The following is a 21,222-nucleotide window of genomic DNA, read 5'->3' as shown; positions in this document are numbered from 1 at the left end:
TCCTATGACGGTTATCCAGTTTTGTTTATGTATGTGAGTGTACGCTTGTCATAGGCATCAATTCCTCTCTCCCCTTTGTTTACATAGCGAACAAAATGTATCATCCTGATGTTACTGTGTTCTGTTCATTTACTCAGTTGATACTTCTTCACATTAGCTGTGCCGTTTTTTTTCCGCCCCCACCCCACCCCCCACCCCTGTCCTTTGTCTCGTTGTCATTTCAGCTTGCATTTTCATAACCTATTTAGATAACGAAAACGATTACAATACAGAAAACCATATAAAGATATTGCCTACTTATTCACAATGAGAAAGTGTCCATTGTCCTTTTTTATTGTTCTTTTCCTTCTTTTCGTGCGTTCATTTGTATATTTGTTTCTTCTTCTTTCTTCTCAGTCTCACTTTCTTTGTTTTTCAGATGTTGTGCTTTCTTTTGTTTCCCTTTGTCGTTCTTGTTCAGCAGCTTATCACAACCAGGGAAAGGGGCAAGAGTAAAAATAAACGGGAAAATAGAAAGCATCAGCGATGCCAACGACGACTAGTGATCGTTATAAACCGTATAGCCTAGTGATAAGAAACTCTAGGGACAGCTTGACAGTACAAGGTCTTCAGAGAAGAAGCCCCCCTCAGCAGGTTCGAACCCGCGCCTCCAGGGTGGTAGCCACTGCAGGAATGAGTCACCTTTTCTGGCAGACGTTTTAACCACTGAACCATTGTATGCCTAGTTTGAGTTCCTCCTCGACCAGATCCAGCTGGAACTCTTTCTGCTGCTTCTGCCATTGCCTTGAGAGCCCGTGTCCTCTCTCTGCCAGAAATTGACAGCTGTTTCGTGAGGCTGTAGGCAGATGCGCTCACAAACCCTCTTGCACCAATTTATATGGTGAAGACTTTGGCTTGGAAGCCAGATTCTCTCAGGCTGCTGGTTATACTGGCATACATCTCAGTCTTGTAGATGTGGGTTTCCTCCATTCTGCTTTCGTGTGGCACAGTGAGCTCAGTCAGAATCGCTTGTTTCGTTGCCTTGGAGTGGAGTACTATGTCAGGTCTCATGCCGTCTTGCTGATGATTTCCGGGTGTTTCTTCCCCTCTGGTAGGCGGAATGCACATTCCTAATCCTCAGCACCATCAAGCAGCCCACGTTTCCATGCTTTGGATGTTACAGCTGTTCCTGGCCATATTTTATTGCCTTCTGCAGAGCGGAACTCTACTGGAACTTCTGGTTGGGTTGGTGCTCCTTGAACAGTGCTCACCACGTGTGCAATTTCTTTTAGCACTTGGTTGTGCCTCCATGTGTACCGTCCTTAACTCAACGCCGCTTTGCATGAACTGAGGACATGTTCCACTGTTTGTTTGCCATGGCAGAGTGGGCACGCAGGGTCCTCTGCTTTCCCCCATTTCACCAAGTTGGTATTGGAGGGAAGGAAGTCGTACACAGATCTTAGGATGAAGCTGATCCTCAGAGGGGCCATGTTCCACATGTCGCTCCAGCTGAGGCTCCTTTGGAGTGCATTTTTCCATGTTGTCCACTGCCCCTGCTGGCCTTGCTGGACTGCCTTCGGACTCTTTTATCATCCTCTTCATTCTTGATCTCCTGTATGATCATGTCTCTTTTTGCTTTTCCCCTTGCCTTGGACCACCATTCCATCTTTGTCGATCCCAGGCCCTGTCTGTTGGTTTGGGTGTGGCCTGTTATTTCCTTCGTCTTAAGGCTTTCTTTCGGTGCACTGACTGCCTCCCTGACTTTCCATTTTCTGCCAGTCTTCAGCTTGGGTTGGTTGGATCTCACAACACTGTCTCCTGAGCCTTCGAGCATGCCGAGAAGTCTTGCCTTCCCTACCTTGTATTCTTCGACGAGGGATTTCAGAGGTAGCCTTAGCTTTGCTTGGCGACAGTAGAGTGCCACGTCAGTGAGACCAAGTGTGACACGAAGCCATTTGCGTGTGTACTTGTTGATCTTTGCCTCAATCAACTCGACTGTGCTACAGCTGATGTCATTTTTCAGGAGAAGCCACATGAGCTTTGGTATCAGCATAGACTGTAGGCACCACACTTTGTATTCGCCAGAAAGGCCACACTGGTCTATGATATGCAGGCCTCCTTCTGCTGTCTGCTTGTTTTCCTTTCCTCTTTTTGTATCTTTCAGGGACTCATCATACCATCTTCCAAGGCTCTTGACTATTTCATCCGACACCGATGGAATGGGTTGGTTGGCGACAGTGAATGTGACCGTTTCAGCTACCATTCCTTTACGCAGTGACAGGCTCCGTGATTTCTTTGGATTAAAGTTCATCCAGGCTGAGGCAACTAGCTCGTCTAACCGCTTCAATATTTCACGGGTGTCATCCTCTTTTGTTGAAAGGACTGTTGTGTCATCCATGAAGACTTTCAAAGGAAGTATCTGTTATCCGTTACCGAAGTCGGCTCGATCCGTTCCCTTCATTGAGGCCTTCAAGATCACTTCCATTGCCAGCACGAACAGGATTGGAGAAATTGCACAGCCCATGGCTATGCCCACTTCCAGATTGATCCGATCTGTCGTGTATTCCTTGGTGGTGAGCCGCATTGAGAAGGCATGGAAGTACTTCTTCAGTATTTCCCTGATGGTCGTTGGTACATGGTGCACCTCGAGAGCCAGTTGGATCATTTCATGAGGAACTGACCCGTACGCCTTTATCAGATCCATCCATACCATGTCAAGGTTCTTTTTCTCTGCCTTTGCTCTTTGGATTGCATCCCAAATCATTGTGACATGTTCTACACAACCAGGAACTCCTGGGACGCCACCTTTCTGGACTGACACATCCAGGCACTCATTTGCTGTGAGGTATTTTTTCAGTCTTGCAGACATGACAGAATAGATTTTTCCTTCGACATTTAGGAGTGATATTGGTCTGAACTGGCTGATGGTACTTGAATTCTGCTCTTTCGAGATGTACACGCCATCAGCTGTCATCCACTTGTCGCTGATCTTCAGGTTCCTCCATGCTGATCTTATCACTCTGTGGAGCCACTCAAGGACTTTAGGACATTTCTTGTACAGCAGGTACGGTATTCCGTTTGGCCCTGGTAATGATTTGGCCCTGGCTTTCTTGACCACTTTCTGTACTTCCTCGAAGGTTGGTAGTTTATCGCTGACATTCTCTGGTTTCCTGGGATGAACCAAACCCTTGAGATGTAGTTTTCTGTCTTGCTTTGTGGATCGGAATACGTTTTCCTGAGATGCTGTTCAAGTGTTTCTTTGTCCACTGTGAGTGTCCCTGATTTGGAGTGCTCGAACAGTTTCCTGGCGAACTGAAAGGGGTCTTGGAAAGAAGTAGTCTTGTGTCTTCTTTTTGCTCTTTTCCCTCCTTGCTGATTCTGCTTCACTGAGGGCAATGTGCTTTGCTTTCAGGTCTTTCCAAAGTTTCTGTAGGCCCTGCTTCTGAAGCAGTCTTCATCCTTGTCTTGAGCTTTCTTTTTGCATATCGGATGATGTCCATTTCTCGTCGCCTGGATTTTTGAGGAGGAAGTGTTCTTGTCTGTGGTTCTTTCACTCCATAGGTTTCCCGACAGATTGCATTCATGATATCTCCGTTGGTGGCTAACTTGTGTTCCAAGGTGCTATTTCCTATCAGCGCATCAAGTTTTCGGACTATTTTCTGGTCCAACTCTTCCCATTCCGTTTTTGTTCTTGCAAGTGGTAAGGTTAGTTTCTGGCGTTTGGCGTCAAGATCTTGTACAAATGATTCGTCTGAATTATCAGCATGGGTGTCCTTGGCACTATGGTTTGAATCCTGGCCTTAGTTTTCTGACGACTAATCTGCTGGTGCAATGTGTGCTGCTGAGCATTCATCAGATTCTTCATACAACCCGTTTTGTCCTGTGGATTTTCATGCCATCCTCAGTGGCGAATTTCCGTCCACAGACACATGCGAATTCCATTGGTTATGAAATTGTTTCACAACCATTGCGTCCTTCAAAGTTCATGGTATTTTCAGAGACATAAACGAAGTGTACAAGTTGGGCACACAAAAAATGTATGCAGAATAGCCTGTGCACTATGTATGCCCTTCTGGTATGTATCCTATGTCCTATTTTATGTATTGATTCAATGTGATATATAGTATCCTTAGTATTAGGTTTTTGTGCAAATCGAATGAATAAAAATATTTGAAAAAAAGGAACATCAATGTAGCCGAGTGCTCAGCTGGCTACAATGACCGCTACAGCATAGTTTCACGGCAAAAGCTGTTGCAGATGACATTTTGCACTTGACCTACTGATTTGAACTCAGGCTTTTATACAGTTGTGACGCCATTCAAAATTTAAACTGAAACCCAAACTAACTAGATGCTCCAAACATTTATATAACGAAATCTATGTATCGTTCACTGCCGGGTTATGTCTGCTGTGCTTACATACATTTAAATCAGTTACCTTATTTAAATATTATCATAATCCTTCCTGGGGCCAAGTTTGATGTTGAGGGTTATGTCATTTTGTGTTATCGTCACATACAATGATTCAGTCTTAAATTCTGTATGTGGTCACTTGTCAGTGACCAGAACCTGCACTATCAATTACTTGTATTCCAGTGAATTATGTACTGGTAGAATTGTCACAATTTCTTCTTTAAATCTATACCATTAGTGTTTGCCTACGTTAAACTGATTAAAAGCAATATGCAATTTTTAGCTGAGAACTCGTTAAAAGTACTCTGTTTCAGTAGCTGAAATTAAGTTTATAGGTTAACCTTTCATAACCAACACTTCATTTTATACCCATTAGAAATTAGAATTGTGGTGTTGAGCTATTTATTTTGCGACTGATTTGACTGAAATCAGTTCAGGAATCATTTAGAAATTTATCATTGAACGATTAGTAACAAACAAAACTCTCTTCATTTCGAACCCCACAAGTGGCGATTTGCTTGCAGCCGTAAAGTGCCATCAGTGTTGTTAGCGTGACCTGCATAAAAAGCGTGACGAGTGTTAGCATTGGTCACTTTCACAGGTGTTGCTCAGTCTGGAACACACGCTCAGTGTAAGTACTGTATTGATGATTTGTAAATTGTAAGTTCCGACACATCGCTTGTGTTCATACAAGTATGTTGACAGTACCTAAGTTTGGTAAACTAGCTATATTGATTGCTTTGACATGCACTCACAGGTCTGCCCATAACTGATTCAGATAACCGTCATGTGGTCATCATATTCTTGTAGGCAATACTGCATTTATTTCTTTCGAGCGTCACAGTCAGTCATTAACGTAGAGTGTTGACGCGGAAATCTGTCTCTGCTCACTGATCTAGTGTTCGGACACATGTGAACTGTTAAACGAGTATTCTGAGGATGATGCATTCTTTCTCATCTGCGACACTGATCAGAATAGGCATCGCGGTGAAATGCATTTCATGAAAGGTAAAGCTCTATGTATCCCACGTTCAGTAATTTAAGTAAAACTTCCAACTGAAAAAAAAAAGAAGAAAATCCGCACCATTTGACCGTATCTGACTGCTGAAGCAACCAATCAGCTCGTTTGTTCCTTGGTCCTCAGTCGCATTGACTACCGCAGTTCACTGCTCGCTGGTTTGCCCTCTGATTTGATATTACGCCTCTTCCTGTACACTCTCCCATCTCAACTGTCTTCTGTCCTTCAAATTTACACTCCCTCCCGTTCTCCCAGGTCTTCTGGAGAAAAACTCCTTCCATTCCACAAATTATCTTCAAACACATCTGGCCAAAAAGTTTTTCAGTATCAAGCACCTTCTGTCTGGAATTCTCTTCCTTTGGATCTCCGTCACTCACTGACTTTGTCTTCTTTCAGAGCAAAACAAAAACCTACCAGTTCAAAATGTGACAAAGCATAGTCGTTTGGCTGTCTTCTTCCACCCTCTGCACTCCCTGGTGCGCTCCTCCACCCAACCCCCTCTACCCCCCCCCCTCCCAACCCCGCCCCCCCAAACTCCGTCTCCCGCATTGATGTTGTCGTGTGGTGTGTGTGCTTGTTGGTGAATGTGCTTGTGAGCGGTTTTTACTCTGTGCGCGCATGTGCGTGCGTGTAGGACATAGTGATTTTTATGTGATTATTCATATGCCAAACGTAGTACTGCATTGGTGCACATACATTTTGTTTGTCACTTTTATATCATCATGTGCTGTTGTGTACTGTAATGCACCAATGTATATGGTCACGTGAGACGCTTAGAGCCCATTAAATGGGGAGTTTACGCCATATAAGTACACTGTATTATCATTATTATTATTATGAAAAGCAGGGCAACAAAGCAGGCGATGGATTGTTTTCTCCTGTAGTCTCTTTACACAAATGGAACATTACTTCCGGCACTGTATCTATGGCAATATCAGAGACACCGAATCTAAATTTGTTTGAAGCACTCAGTGTACTTCTTTTATTTCAGTTTGTTCGTTCGTTCTTTAGTTTAGCGTCTTTTCACTATCAGTGATATTTGACGATTAAGAAATAGAATTTTTTAAAAATATAAAAAGAGGGGCCGGGGGAGAGAGGGGGAGAGAGGGAAGAGGAAAACAGGAAAGGTAGAAAACTACCCAAAATGCACACCTAACATTTAGCAGTAACAATTCAATCATGATAATAATAATCATAAACTATTAACACAATTCTGAAGTGCATTAAAGGAATGTAGAAATAGGGCTGTGAACTTATGCCTGTGAAAGTTCGGCCATAAGAACCTCGTCAGAAATAACTTTCCAAAAAATCTTCTGCAGAGTAGTTATTAGCTTTGAAATACTTGGGCAAGAAGGTAGGTAACTGCTGACAGTGAAACAAACCATGATGCAAGCTGAGCTGCTTTCCACAGACGCATGTCACATTTTTACAATACTTTGTCTTCAGCGCATCAAGTTTTATACGGTAGAAAGTAGAGGTTATTGATGTTGTATAGCAAGCTGATGGATTCGGCATCTTTTCTTTGATAATATTCTCGGGGAATAATGTCCTTTTGTGTTTTAAAAACTTTTCCTTCCATCGGTTATGAAATCGACCCCATGCTAATTTTTTTTTTTTTTTTTACAAAGTGTATGCCTCTTTTACGGAAAGACTGACATGTACTTTTGTCGATATTTCTGAATCTTGTGCTCCTCGTTTGTTCGTTCGTTTATTTATTTATAGTCTATTCATCTAAGATGATGATATTAGACTGAAATAAATGATATTATTATTATTATTTGGATTATTATCATTTCTATCATGATGATGATTGTTATTATTAATTAGAAATCAACATTTCTGTATATTCGAATGAAAAGGGGGCGGTTGAGGTGGAGGGGAGGGGGAGGGGAGAGGGGGGTGCAAGGGGGAGGGGACTAAGAAAGGAAGAGAGACAGACAGACAGAGATAGAACAGAATGTGGAAAAGATAGAGTACAGAATCTGAAATGTAGAGGGTGAGTGTCAGTGATTGGAGAAAGAAACAACATAATATTGGAAGGGTGTGTGTGAGAGGCGGGACGGGGAAGCGGGATTAGGACAAAAAATTATCAATAATCAAGTATTGTATGCACTACTTCTGTAGATTATTATTTGAAAAGAGGTTCACATGGGGACCTACAATAAACAACCAACTGGACTATTTAACACATAAGTAGCTAACTTTAAAAGAGAACAGTTTAAAATATATAATTTTTTGCCAAAAAATGTTAACATTTCAAACTGGTAACACGTGTTCCGTAATTTCTGGAGGCAAAAAAGGTTTCATTACTAAACAGCGGGTTAAAACGTGCTCTACCGTTAAAAGTCCCTTGCAAATGCATTCAATATTTTCACAATATTTTATCTTGTGTATGGGGCATTTAGTGCTCCTCTTTTAGCCACATGAGAAGGCACCCAACAAAAACTGACCTCAGTCCCTTTAATCTTCAAACAATGTACCAAATGATTTGCCTCAATAACTAAGTCAGGTCTTGTTTCAAGGCTAAAATTAATAAATCTAGGGCATAATGTACTGATTTGGAATCAACAAAGAATGCTATTTTCGAGAAAACTATTTGATGGCTCACTAAGTAGTTCAGTTTTCAGTTTCAGTTTCAGCAGCTCAAGGAGGCGCCACTGCGTTCGGACAAATCCACATACGCTACACCACATCTGCCAAGCAGATGCCTGCAGCGTAGCCCAACGCGCTTAGTCAGGCCTTGAGAAAAAAAGCGAATAAATAATAGATACGCGTACATAAATAAGTAAATAAATAAATAAATAATAATTATAATATAAAACAAGAGAGGCAAAGCCTTCCAAACTCACTTGTGATACACTTTAAAAAAAATCCAAGCTTTTTATGTATTGAGGATAATTTCAAAATTTAATGATTAAGATGAGAAAGATCAGTTTAAAGCAAATTAAGTCCCCTAGCATTAATTACATAGTACTTTCCCTTTTTTACTATCTGCCCCAAACATTTGCAAAATAAATAAAACTTCCATGCTTAGCAAAAGAAGTTCCTGTTTGAACAAAAAAATGAAAATAATGACTGCTCTTGTTGTTGGGTCAGAATATCAAATCAAATTGCCAAGTTTACAGAATACAAAAATATAAATATAACAGTAAATGCAGTTTGCATATAATTAGGCTTCTTTTTTTATTTTTTTGTGCCCATCCCAGAGGTGCAATATTGTTTTAAACAAGATGACTGGAAAGAACTGAATTTTTCCTATTTTAAAGCCTAATTTGTTGTCAACTGACAAAGTATTTGCAGAGAAAATGTCAATGTTAAAGTTTACCACGGACACACAGACACACACACACACACAGACAACCGAACACCGGGTTAAAACATAGACTCACTTTGTTTACACAAGTGAGTCAAAAAGGTAATAATATTAATAATAATAATTAATCAATAAATAAATAAGACAACAATGATGACAAATAAGCAAATAAATGTAAAACATGAAGACACACATTCATTCACACATACACACACACATGCATAACAGATATGCACCAAACATGCAGTTTCACAGATATAAAAGCACAGTCAAATACATATAAACGTACATGAGCCCCAACACACACACACACACACACATTAACCTGCACCTCCTCCACCCCCTCCTCCACACACCCATCCCCAGGCCACGCATCGCAGCTTCCACGGTACAAACACACACACACACACACACAGATGAACACTCACTTGCACAAGCACACACACGCCCACATCCCCCACCCCCAACCCCACACACATATATACAAAGATATATATATATATATATATATATATATATATATATATATATATACACCCGCACGTTCCAATATCCCGCCGCTCCCACAGTGTAGGCATGCATACACTCACATACCTCATCCTCTACCCCCGGAACCCCAACTCTCCCTCACACACACACACACACACACACACATACTCACGTGCACAGAACTCTGCTGACACTTGTGTACATTTACACCCTTGCGCATGCACAAACGCACTCAAACACACAGACCCACACATACACACAAATACACACATACACACACGCACAGAGGCTGCCATTGATTGGCCGCAAGAGGGATGTGAAAAGATCTCTGATGCCAAGAACGTGGCGTCTAGTGTGTTGCTCAGTCTATTGTATTTGGAAAAGCCCACAGAGACTGTTCCGTTTTGAAGAAATTTGCGCAATGTTGGTTTGGAAATGATGCCGATATTTGTTTGATTTGCAAAGCATCGTGCTCTACCTTTCATTTTAGACTTACGGCCACTCCCTCTCTCTGCTTTTATTTCTTTGAGGCGATCGAGGGTGTGACGGCCTTGTACCTGTTCTTTTTGATATTCTTTGACTTTTCCGAGGATTTCCGATTTTCCTAGATGTAGGCCGCTCGTTGGTGTTGCGTTACCAGCAAGTCTGTCAGCTCGCTCATTGAAGTGTATCTCACAGCGAATTTTGCTGTTGTTAATTCACGATGTTCATTTATGGGAAGAATTCCGGCTGTTTTGTATGTTTCCTGGTTAGATACATGAGATGGCACTCCGAGGGTAATTTTGATAGCCTTACAATCTGCACTTTGAATCTTTTGTAAATATATTTAGGTGCACTGAAATATATTTCTTGTGCATAGGCTATCTTAGATCTTACAAGGGCCATGGAAAGATGAATCAATGTTTTTGTATCCATTCCCCACGGTAAGTGGCTTATAATTTTCATAAAACTGATACTTTTCCTTGCCTTTGTTAAGATGAAATCAAAGTGAATGTTCCATGTCAGCTTTGAAATAAGATAAACACCTAAAAACTTCACCACCAATTTATTTCAAAACATTCTTACCTCTCACGATTTTGAAAAACTTGAGAATGAGAGTGTAGATGTAATATATTCAAATTTGACAGAAGCTGTGTTATCACCAGCTGATGTGTCGATCCCAAAAATAAAGGCTGTGAAGTCAGGTGACCGTTCAGGCAATGCCTGGTGGAATGATGTATGTGAAAAGGCAGTTAATTACAAGAAAGAAGATTTTCAGAACTACCTCGGGGAAGTGAGCCTCCAAACCACAAAGAAATGAAGAAAGCAAACACTCAGAGTAATATGACAGTAGCCCAAGCTTAAAAAAAAAGATCATTGGTCATCATTTTGTTCGCAAGAAATTTCAGATCATAAAGACTTTAATAAAGTTTGGACAAAAATGAAAGAAATGAAAAATGGAATAAAGTTACCAAGTTGCCCAATATCAAATGACTCACAAAACAATTTTCTATCAGATCAGGAAAAGGTAGAAATGTTTGCTGAAATGTTTGCGAAAAATAGCAAATACGAAGGCTTATCACCTGCGTGTAAAACACACAGAGACAGAGAAGAAAATAGTGCTTTATACAGTGATCCCATTCCGCAAAATGACTTGTGGTTTAATTCCCCTATTACATATGAGGAGTTACAAACTGCTATAGCTTCCCTTAGCAATAAAAATAAGTTCAGTTGGCATCGATGCACTATCTAATGAGATGCTAAAACACATTTAAAAAATGTATCGTTTTCCTGCACAAAATATATCAGAAATGTTGGATATCTGGAACTGTACCACAGATATGGAAAACATCAATAGTTGTACCAGTTTTAAAAGCAGGAAAACCTAAACGTAATAAAAATAGCTATAGACCTACTGCTTTGACCTCACATGTCAGTAAATTAATGGAAAAAATAGTCCTGTTGAGAATAACAACTTACTGTGAAAAATACAGTATCATTCCAGTGAACCATGCTGGCTCTAGAAAAGGAAGATCGACGGTCGAACACCTAGTAAAGGTTACAACTCAAATAAAACGTCAGTTTGCCCGCAGAAAAAAATGTCCTGGCAACGTTTTTTGACGTAAAAAAGCCTACGATCAGGTTTGGCACAAACGTCTGTTATCCAAACTGAAATCAGTTGGAATATCTGGTAAAATCTATGGGTATATAAAAAGCTTTTTATCTAATACAATTATTCAAGCATGGGTGGGAACACATTCTTTGCCACATATACTTGACATGGGAATTCCACAGGGCTCAGTTATAGCCCCTATTCTCTTTAATATTCTTATTCAGGATCTCCCAAAGGCATTGTCAAATCGTATAGTTTACGTACAGTATGCTGGTGATATATGTTTGTGGATGGGTGTCAATCTAAAAAAGTCAACCCCACAAAAATCACAGAATTACATACCTCGTTTGTATCAATCTGATCTTGATAACCTTGGTAACTATATGTTTGAAAATGGTCTAGCTTTGTCGACTGAAAAAAACATGTGTGATGTTGTTTAATTGATGTAGTAACCCATCTAGCATACCCATTTTTAAATTTCAGTGTGTGTATTCTGTCATGTGTATCGTTTTAAAGTGTTTGTACTGTGCAAGTCTATCATGGGTGTGTAGGCATAATGGTTTGCAAGTCCTGCCAACTGCAATAAATTATTCTATGCCAAAATCATTTCAAAAATACTGGGATACTTCGGACACGCTGGTTATCCTTAACAAATGCAAATGTGTATGAATTTAAAGATTTTTGGACGTTAAAAGCCAATGTCTTCTTTCCGTTACCTTCTTTGAATCGCAATATCTTATATGTATCAAGGCCATCTATATTCACCCGTTCTTGTCAATTTAAACATTTCACATTATAATTTTGAGTTGAATAAACTGGATATCAACTCAGTTCTCCATAATAAAAAAAAAATCATTATTGTTCGATGGCCCACACGAAAAAATGTACAAAAATTAATGTACTTTTCTTTTTTCGGTATTCTCCAACACCCAAATGTCTCCTCCATGTTACAGATTTGGCTGCAACTCAGAGAAAACAATAACTCAAAACAAATTAGAAGGATAACTACACCAGCTTTTTTTCTCCGTTTGCAATATCATGACATTAAAAACTAGAGAGAGAAAGAGACTGAAACAGACAGGGAGAAACAGAGACAACTGGAAAGCAACGGATTAAAGCCTACGACTTGTAGGAAGCTCCTGAAGGAGGCAGACCCACTTTGTTGAAGTCAGAGGACAAGTCATTCTTCCGGGTCCTTCATCATCGGGCTGAACTCCCCGAAGAATTGACCAGTTCGATACGCCTGTGCCTATCATCAATTTTGGTAATACAGACACTTAGAACAATGAGACTGTCACACGACTCAAAACAGTTGTTCCGGACACACAATTATATTTGACACAGATTATATATATATATATATATATATATATATATATATATATATATATAATATGTGTATAATACAAAAAGCATACATACATACATACATGGATGAAACTGACAAACGTTTACCACAGATCGAGGTTTATCACGGGCTCGCAGTATTGTTTTGCATGTTCCATCGCTGTACTATTGTATATTGTGCTTTGTTGCAGGCTTGATCCCTGATCACGTGATCGAGTCGCGGGCGGTGCCCGGTTCAAGAGCGATGCCCACCATGAGCCGTGCCCAGCAAGAGGTGACCGCTGAAGAACAGTGGGGATGGGGAAGGGCATGTGTTTGTGTGGGACAGGGTGGGGGGCAGGTGGGTGAGGAGGAGGAAGCGACTGATAGGTCTGGATGGAACGACAGACAGATGAACTGAGACAAGCAGAAGAAACAGAAATCTCTCTCTCTCTCTCTCTCTCTCTCTCTCTCTCTCTCTCTCACACACACACACACACACACACACACACACACACAAACAGAGAGACAGAGACAGAGAGAGAGAATGCGAATGCGAATGGTTCATTCATCAGGCCATGGCCCCTCATGAAGGGGTGAGTGAACATATATTGTTACAAAACATTCAAGAACAAAATCAGATTTCAACAAAATAACACTTGACATGAGAAACAATAGTTCATGACAGACTACGAGATTACAATTTCTCTAAGTTTGAACGCTTTATATAAGAAACATGATAGATTATGCGCGTCACGTTGTCTTGTGGATGACATCAGAAGACTTAACTTAAAGGCACACGGATATTGGTAATACTTGTGGAATAAACTTTAGTCTAATCTCACCAAGGACTGTGCAGCATAAAACAAAATGTAATTCATCTTCCTTGAATGTTTTACATAATGGACAAATCAGGTCTCTTTCATTATGTTCTCTGTATCTATAATAATGTATAGCCAAATCAGATACACCTAACCTAAATTTTGTCGTTACTTATCTTAAATGTTTATCTATATCGAGCATTAAATATTGTTTTATATCACGTGTATTGTATAAGCTTCTATACATGCTAAATCTTTCACTACCCTGAATATGATTATGCTATTTCTGCCATCGACAATCAATCAAACGCTGTCTAAAACATTGATAAATCCATTTACGTTACCAACACCTTGGTTCAGCCAAATGTCACCAAAACCATACTCAAACAAACAAACACGTATATCTGATACCCAGTTCTTTTTCCCTCTACTATCCAGTTCAAACAACATTCTATAAGCTTTACGGGGTAATCGAGATTCTTCCATTTCTAACAACTTAAGCCAGAAGCGAATACACTGAACAGCAGAGTTTAAGTAAACAGGGTACCTGTTAGTTTTCCCATATATGAAATCATTAGGAGTACATATATCTACACCGAGAAATTTCTTGATGGCAAACAAATGTACAGATTCATAGTGCAGAGCAGCTTTGCTCAGTCCCCACAGCTCTGAACCATGTGGTTCGTCCGTCGGGATCGACGAGGACCATCTAGTCATCCTGGGGGTGGGTGGGTTGGGCTCTGTGGGTGCGCAGATGACTGATCAGGCCAATCTTCGCCCGGAAGGTTCTGACACAGTGTGGACAGGGGATGGCGGCTGTCGGGGACTTGCTGGCACTGCTTTTCCTGGCCTGTCTGCGTTGCTCTGGTGCAGCGATTCTGTTGGCCTCACAGGATTTGGCGCCTTTGTGGACAGCTGAACGCCACTTTGGTCTGTCCATTGTATTCAGCTCCCATGTGTCGTGGCTGATGTTGAAGTCCTTCAGAGAAGCTTTCAGAGTGTCTTTGAAGCGCTTCTTTTGGCCTCCATGGGAGCGCTTGCCATGTTGAAGTTCGCCGTACAGCAGTTTCTTGGGGAGCCGGTGGTCTGGCATGCGCACTACATGGCCTGCCCAGCGCAGCTGGGCCTGCATCAAGATGGTGTAGATGCTGGGCAAGTTTGCACGAGTGAGCACCTCTGTGTCAGGGATCTTCTCTTGCCACTTTATGCCGAGAAGTTTTCTGAGGCTGGTGGTGTGGAAGTGGTTCAGCTTTTTGGCGTGGCGTTTGTAGACCGTCCATGATTCACATCCATAGAGCAGTGTGGTGAGAACTATGGCCTTGTATACTTTGAGCTTCGTCTCCAGGGTGATGCCTCTCCTGTTCCAAACGTTCTTATGGAGTCTGCCGAAGGCAGCGCTGGCTTTGGCGAGCCTGGCATTCACCTCGTCGTCGATGACAACTGTACGAGAGAGTGTACTGCCCAGGTATGTGAACTTGTCCACCGCGTTCAGTCGCTGCCCGTTGATGAAGATGTTTGGTTCAACGTAAGGCTTTCCTGGAGCTGGCTGGTGCATCACCTCAGTCTTCTTTGTGCTGATTGTGAGGCCAAAGGTGTCACAGGCAGCAGAGAACTTGTCGACACTGTGTTGCATGTCAGCTTCGGAGGCAGAGTTGAGAGCGCAGTCATCAGCAAACAGGAAGTCGTTGACGGTGTCTGTCCTCACCTTAGTTTTTGCTTGAAGCCTCCTGAGGTTAAAGAGTGAGCCATCTGTGCGGTACCTGATGCCAATGCCTACGTCAGCGTCTCTGAAGGCATCTGTCAGCATGGCTGAAAACATGAGACTGAACAGGGTGGGGGCAAGAACACACCCTTGCTTGACTCCGTTGGAGACAGGGAATGGTTCTGAAGTCTCTCCGTTGTCTTGGACTCGGGCCAGCATCCCATCGTGTAGTTGCCGTGTGATGGTGATGAATTTTCTGGGACACCCGTACTTCGCCATGATTCTCCAAAGGCCATCTCTGACCCATACTGCACAACGGGTTGTGCTTGACAATCAAACAGTTTCGCAAATAATTTGAAAGAAGTATTATTCAACGAAGATAACTTTCTCATGATACATATCAAAGCATTATTTGCCCTACTGACAAGACCCTTGCAAGCGATACTAAGTTAAACGTGTGGAAAACAAAATCCCTAAATACTTGTAAACATTCACAACAGGCATTGTAATACCATTATAAAACCACCTCACTCTTACACCTAAAAATCCCCCTTTTTGAAACACAACAATATTACTTTTCCCCATGTTAACTTTTAACTGAAGCGATAGTGCTGCATTTTGTAGATTATTTAATTGAGTCTGTAGTCCAATGACAGTTTCAGACAATAAAACATCATCTGCAAGCAAAAGAATGGATAATGCAAAATCTTCATATGACAAAGTGGCGCCATGTCTTCCATTATTGATCACTTCTAAAGCTAGTTCATTTATAAACAATGAAAACAATATTGGGCTACACACACCACCTTGCTTAACACCAGATGTACAATTAATGTAATATGTTAACTGAGCGCCACACCTAATCCTACATTTAACACAACCGTACATACTCCTGATACATTTGTATAATTTACCTTTCACACCACATTTTAGTAGAACTGACCAAAGCAAATTTCTGTTTATGGAATCAAATGCCTTTTTCAAAGTCTATAAAAGCTACATACAATTTGCGATTTAGAGAGAACTGTTTCTGTATCAAAGCTAATAATGTAAACATTGATTGTTGAATAACCTCTCTCAAACCCAGCTTGATGCTAACCTGTAATGTGTTCATAAACCCATTCCTGCAATCTAGCATTAATAATTGTACTAAATAATTTGCTGCTAATGTCACTTAAAATAATACCTCTATAATTATTTGGACTATTTATGTCGTCTTTCTTAAATAATGGCACAACAATAGATTCTACTCAGTTTTGAGGAAAGACACCATTATCAAATAGAGTATTAAACAGCTTTGGAAAAAACGAACAACCTGATCATAAGAGTTTTTATACAGTTCACCGATGATACCATCAGGACCGGCTGCCTTACGATTTTTCAATTTCCTAAAAGCAACTTAAGTTTCTTCCTTCGAAAATGGACGGTTCATGAACCCATCAGTATCATCATTATCACAAAGAGCTTCGTTTGCATTATCATCTCGTGTTTCTTTCTCTGGTGGTGTGTGTCCATCGAGATCGATAATGACCATCGTTGTCATCAAGCTGGGGGATGGGGGGAGGGTGGTGGGGGGGGGGGATGCTCATGAATCTATCTGTGAATGCGCAGATGGCTGAATAGTCCAATCTGCGCAAGAAATGTTCGCTGACAGTTGGGGCAGACAAAGACAGGCATATCATTGTCAGGGAGCTTGTTTGCCCGTGACTTTCTGGCCTGCCTCTTCTCAACAGCTGCAGCAGTCCTGTTGGCCTCGCACAACTTGGCGCCTTTGTGCACAGCAGCGCGCCATTTGTCACGGTCCACTGCAGATTCCTCCCAGGAGTCAGGGTTGATATCAAACGCTTTCAGGGAGACTTCTTCTGACCTCCGTGTGGCCTCTTACCTCGTTGCAGCTCGCCATAGAGGAGCCTTTTGGGCAGCCGATGGTCCGGCATGCGCGCCACATCAGGATGGTGAAGATGCTGGGAAGGGTGGCTTTTGCAAGCACCTCCGTGTCTGGGGTCCTGTCTTGCCACTTGATGTTCAGTAGCTTCCTGAGGCACGTTGTGTGGAAGTGATTCAGCTTCTTGGCGTGTCGTTGGTACACTGTCCAGGTTTCGCAGGCGTACAGTAGTGTGGGGAGAACTACTGCTCTGTTGACCTTTAGCTTGGTCTCAAGACCAATGCCTCTTCTGTTCCAGACATTTGCATAGAGTCTACCAAAGATTGCGCTTGCTCTTGCAATCCTGACGTTCACTTCATCGTCGATGGTCACATTTCGTGACAGTGTGCTGCCAAGGTATGTGAACCGCTCCACCGCACTGAGTCTCTGACCGTTGACTGTGATGTTGGGCTCAACGTGGGGTCTCCCTGGGGCTGGCTGATGGAGAACTTCAGTTTTCTTCGTGCTGATGGTAAGGCCGAAGTTCCTGCTGGCAGTGGCAAACTTGTCGACGCCGAGTTGCATGTCAGCTTCAGATCCAGCGTTGAGGGCACAATCATCAGCAAACAAGAAGTCTCTGATGTCTGTCATGACCTTCGTTTTTGCTTGAAGCCTTCTGAGGTTAAACAGCTTGCCATCTGTTCGGTACTTTAGGCCGATACCAACATCGCCATCTCTGAAGGCATCAGTAAGCATTGCAGAGAACATGAGGCTGAACAGTGCAGGAGCCAGAACGCAGCCTTGCTTGACACCATTTGTGACAGGAAAAGGAGCAGATGTTTCGCCATTGTCCTGGACTCGAGCCTGCATGCCTTTATGGAATTGGCTGACCAAGGAAATAAATTTCCGAGGGCATCCGTACTTGGCCATGATCTTCCACAGTCCCTCTCTACTCACGGTGTCGACGGCCTTAGTGAAGTCGACATAGGTGGAGAACAGATCAACATTTTGCTCCTGACATTTCTCTTGCAGCTGCCTTGGAGCAAACACCATGTCGGTGGTTCCGCGCTCTTTCCGGAATCCACATTGGCTCTCAAGCAAATGACCTTGGTCAAGGTGTGCTGTGAGGCGGTTTAGTAGGATCCTGGCAAGTATCTTGCTTTCGATGGAGAGCAAGGAAATGCCCCAATGGTTATCACAGGCTTGCCAGTTCCCCTTTCGCTTGTAAAAGTGAATGATAGATGCATCTTTGAAATCCTGGGGGATCGTCTCTTCTTTCCACATGAGTGAGTACAGCTGATGGAGCTTCTCAGTCAGCACGGTGCCTCCATCCTTGTAGACCTCTGCTGGTATGGAGTCTGAGCCAGGTGCTTCGCCACTGGATAGCAGACGGATTGCTTTCTGGGTCTCAAGAAGTGTTGGCGGATCGCCCAGTGCTTCGTTGATGGGGACTTGTGGGAGATGGTCTATGGCTTTACCATTTTTGGAGGAAGGGCGATTTAAGACACTGTTGAAGTGTTGAGCCCAGCGTTCGAGAATTTTCTCCTCGGTGATCAAGGTATTCCCATCTGCACTGAGGAGGGGGGATGATCCTGAGGATGTGGGGCCGTAGACTTCTTTTAAGGCATCTTAGAACCTCTTCATATCGTGCCTGTCAGCATATCCCTGGATCTCATCTGCTTTGTCACTCAGCCACTTATCCTGCATCTGACGTAACTTTTGCTGAACAGTCCTGCGGATGGCATTGTACGCATCCTTTTTTGATGTGGACTTTGGGTTGCTCAGGTAGGCTTGATGCAGACGGCGTTTCTCATCCAGGAGCAATTCTAAGATGACACCGTCTGTACGGCCGCGCAGTGACAAAATGGCGACACGCATTGCTGCTTTCTGCCTGGCCGCTTCAACATGAAAGCCAGGAATACCGGCACAAAACTGCCACAGGTGGCCCTGAAGACCAGCGGTGCCGACGGCATGGGTAGTACCTCGGCTGCTGACGAAACAGTTGGTCGACTTTAGTCTCAGACCAGAGTATCGACGTCATGCGTGTTCAAGGCCATAGTTCACGCCCGCGCGCGCGCGCGAGAGAGAGAGAGAGAGAGAGATCAGGACTTACTAAACTTAAGGCCAAAAAGCCCCACTCGAAGAGGTGTGAATAATTGAGCGAATCGTACACTAATCATTAGCAAGTATAGTATAGTATAGTATAGCATAGTATAGCAAAGTATAGTATAGTAGATATGTATGTAAATGTATATATGTAGATAGATATTTCAATGTACCTGTCTGTGTGCACGCAAGCTTGCACAGGAGGCAGAGGGCATTCGACGCCGAATCCAAAAGCGGACTTGTTCCACGTTCATAAGTACTTCTCTGTGAGTATCTCTATCACCACACCGTCAGTGTCATAGTTCCTGTGACGTATCTACTATCACCACACCGTCAGTGTCATAGTTCCTGTGACGTATCTACCATCACCACACCGTTAGTGTCATAGTTCCTGTGACGTCCCTACTATCACCACACCGTCAGTGTCATACTTCCTGTGACGTCCCCACCATCACCACACCGTCAGTGTCATAGTTCCTGTGACGTCCCCACCATCACCACACCGTCAGTGTCATAGTTCCTGTGACGTCCCCACCATCACCACACCGTTAGTGTCATAGTTCCTGTGACGTCCCTACTATCACCACACCGTCAGTGTCATACTTCCTGTGACGTATCTACCATCACCACACCGTTAGTGTCATAGTTCCTGTGACGTCCCTACCATTACCACACCGTTAGTGTCATAGTTCCTGTGACGTATCTACCATCACCACACCGTTAGTGTCATAGTTCCTGTGACGTATCTACCATCACCACACCGTTAGTGTCATAGTTCCTGTGACGCCCCTACTATCACCACACAGTTAGTGTCATAGTTCCTGTGACGTATCTACCATTACCACACCGTTAGTGTCATACTTCCTGTGACGTCCCTACTATCACCACACCGTTAGTGTCATACTTCCTGTGACGTATCTACCATCACCACACCGTTAGTGTCATAGTTCCTGTGACGTCCCTACCATTACCACACCGTTAGTGTCATAGTTCCTGTGACGTCCCCACCATCACCACACCGTCAGTGTCATAGTTCCTGTGACGTCCCAACCATCACCACACCGTCAGTGTCATAGTTCCTGTGACGTCCCCACCATCACCACACCGTCAGTGTCATAGTTCCTGTGACGTCCCCACCATCACCACACCGTTTGTGTCATAGTTTCAGTGACGTCCCTACCATCACCACACCGTTAGTGTCATAGTTTCAGTGACGTCCCTACCATCACCACACCGCTAGTGTCATAGTTCCTGTGACGTCCCTACTATCACCACACCGTCAGTGTCATAGTTCCTGTGACGTCCCTACCATTACCACACCGTTAGTGTCATAGTTCCTGTGACGTATCTACCATTACCACACCGTCAGTGTCATACTTCCTGTGACGTATCTACCATCACCACACCGTCAGTGTCATACTTCCTGTGACGTCCCCACCATCACCACACCGTCAGTGTCATACTTCCTGTGACGTCCCCATCATCACCACACCGTCAGTGTTATAGTTCCTGTGACGTATCTACCATCACCACACCGTTAGTGTCATAGTTCCTGTGACGCCCCTACTATCACCACACAGTTAGTGTCATAGTTCCTGTGACGTATCTACCATCACCACACTGTCAGTGTCATAGTTCCTGTGACGTATCTACCATCACCACACCGTTAGTGTCATAGTTCCTGTGACGTCCCTACTATCACCACACCGTCAGTGTCATACTTCCTGTGACGTATCTACCATCACCACACCGTTAGTGTCATAGTTCCTGTGACGTATCTACCATCACCACACCGTTAGTGTCATAGTTCCTGTGACGCCCCTACTATCACCACACAGTTAGTGTCATAGTTCCTGTGACGTATCTACCATCACCACACCGTTAGTGTCATACTTCCTGTGATGTATCTACCATCACCACACCGTTAGTGTCATAGTTCCTGTGACGTATCTACCATCACCACACCGTTAGTGTCATAGTTCCTGTGACGCCCCTACTATCACCACACAGTTAGTGTCATAGTTCCTGTGACGTCCCTACCATCACCACATTCGTTGTACTCCTCCTCCTTATGATCATCAACATCACCATCACAGTACT

The 21,222-nt window shown here is 42.9% G+C and overlaps 1 protein-coding gene across 1 annotated transcript in view; it reads left to right on the top strand.

Annotated features, from left to right (window-relative positions):
* The window catches only part of LOC143289341 (transient receptor potential cation channel subfamily M member 4-like), a 59,090-nt gene that overhangs the window by 25,591 nt on the left and 12,277 nt on the right, over window positions 1-21,222 (top strand). Inside the window, exons 2-5 of the mRNA XM_076598342.1 lie at window positions 12,842-12,924; window positions 17,048-17,107; window positions 18,958-19,017; window positions 19,324-19,388. Of these exons, the coding sequence (XP_076454457.1) occupies window positions 12,842-12,924; window positions 17,048-17,107; window positions 18,958-19,017; window positions 19,324-19,388 (268 nt within the window). The remainder of the gene's footprint in view (window positions 1-12,841; window positions 12,925-17,047; window positions 17,108-18,957; window positions 19,018-19,323; window positions 19,389-21,222) is intronic.

The sequence above is a fragment of the Babylonia areolata genome, chromosome 13, assembly GCF_041734735.1.
Source record: "Babylonia areolata isolate BAREFJ2019XMU chromosome 13, ASM4173473v1, whole genome shotgun sequence".
In the NCBI taxonomy this organism is placed as follows: domain Eukaryota; kingdom Metazoa; phylum Mollusca; class Gastropoda; order Neogastropoda; family Buccinidae; genus Babylonia; species Babylonia areolata.
This window is presented reverse-complemented; position numbering and strand designations above follow the sequence as displayed.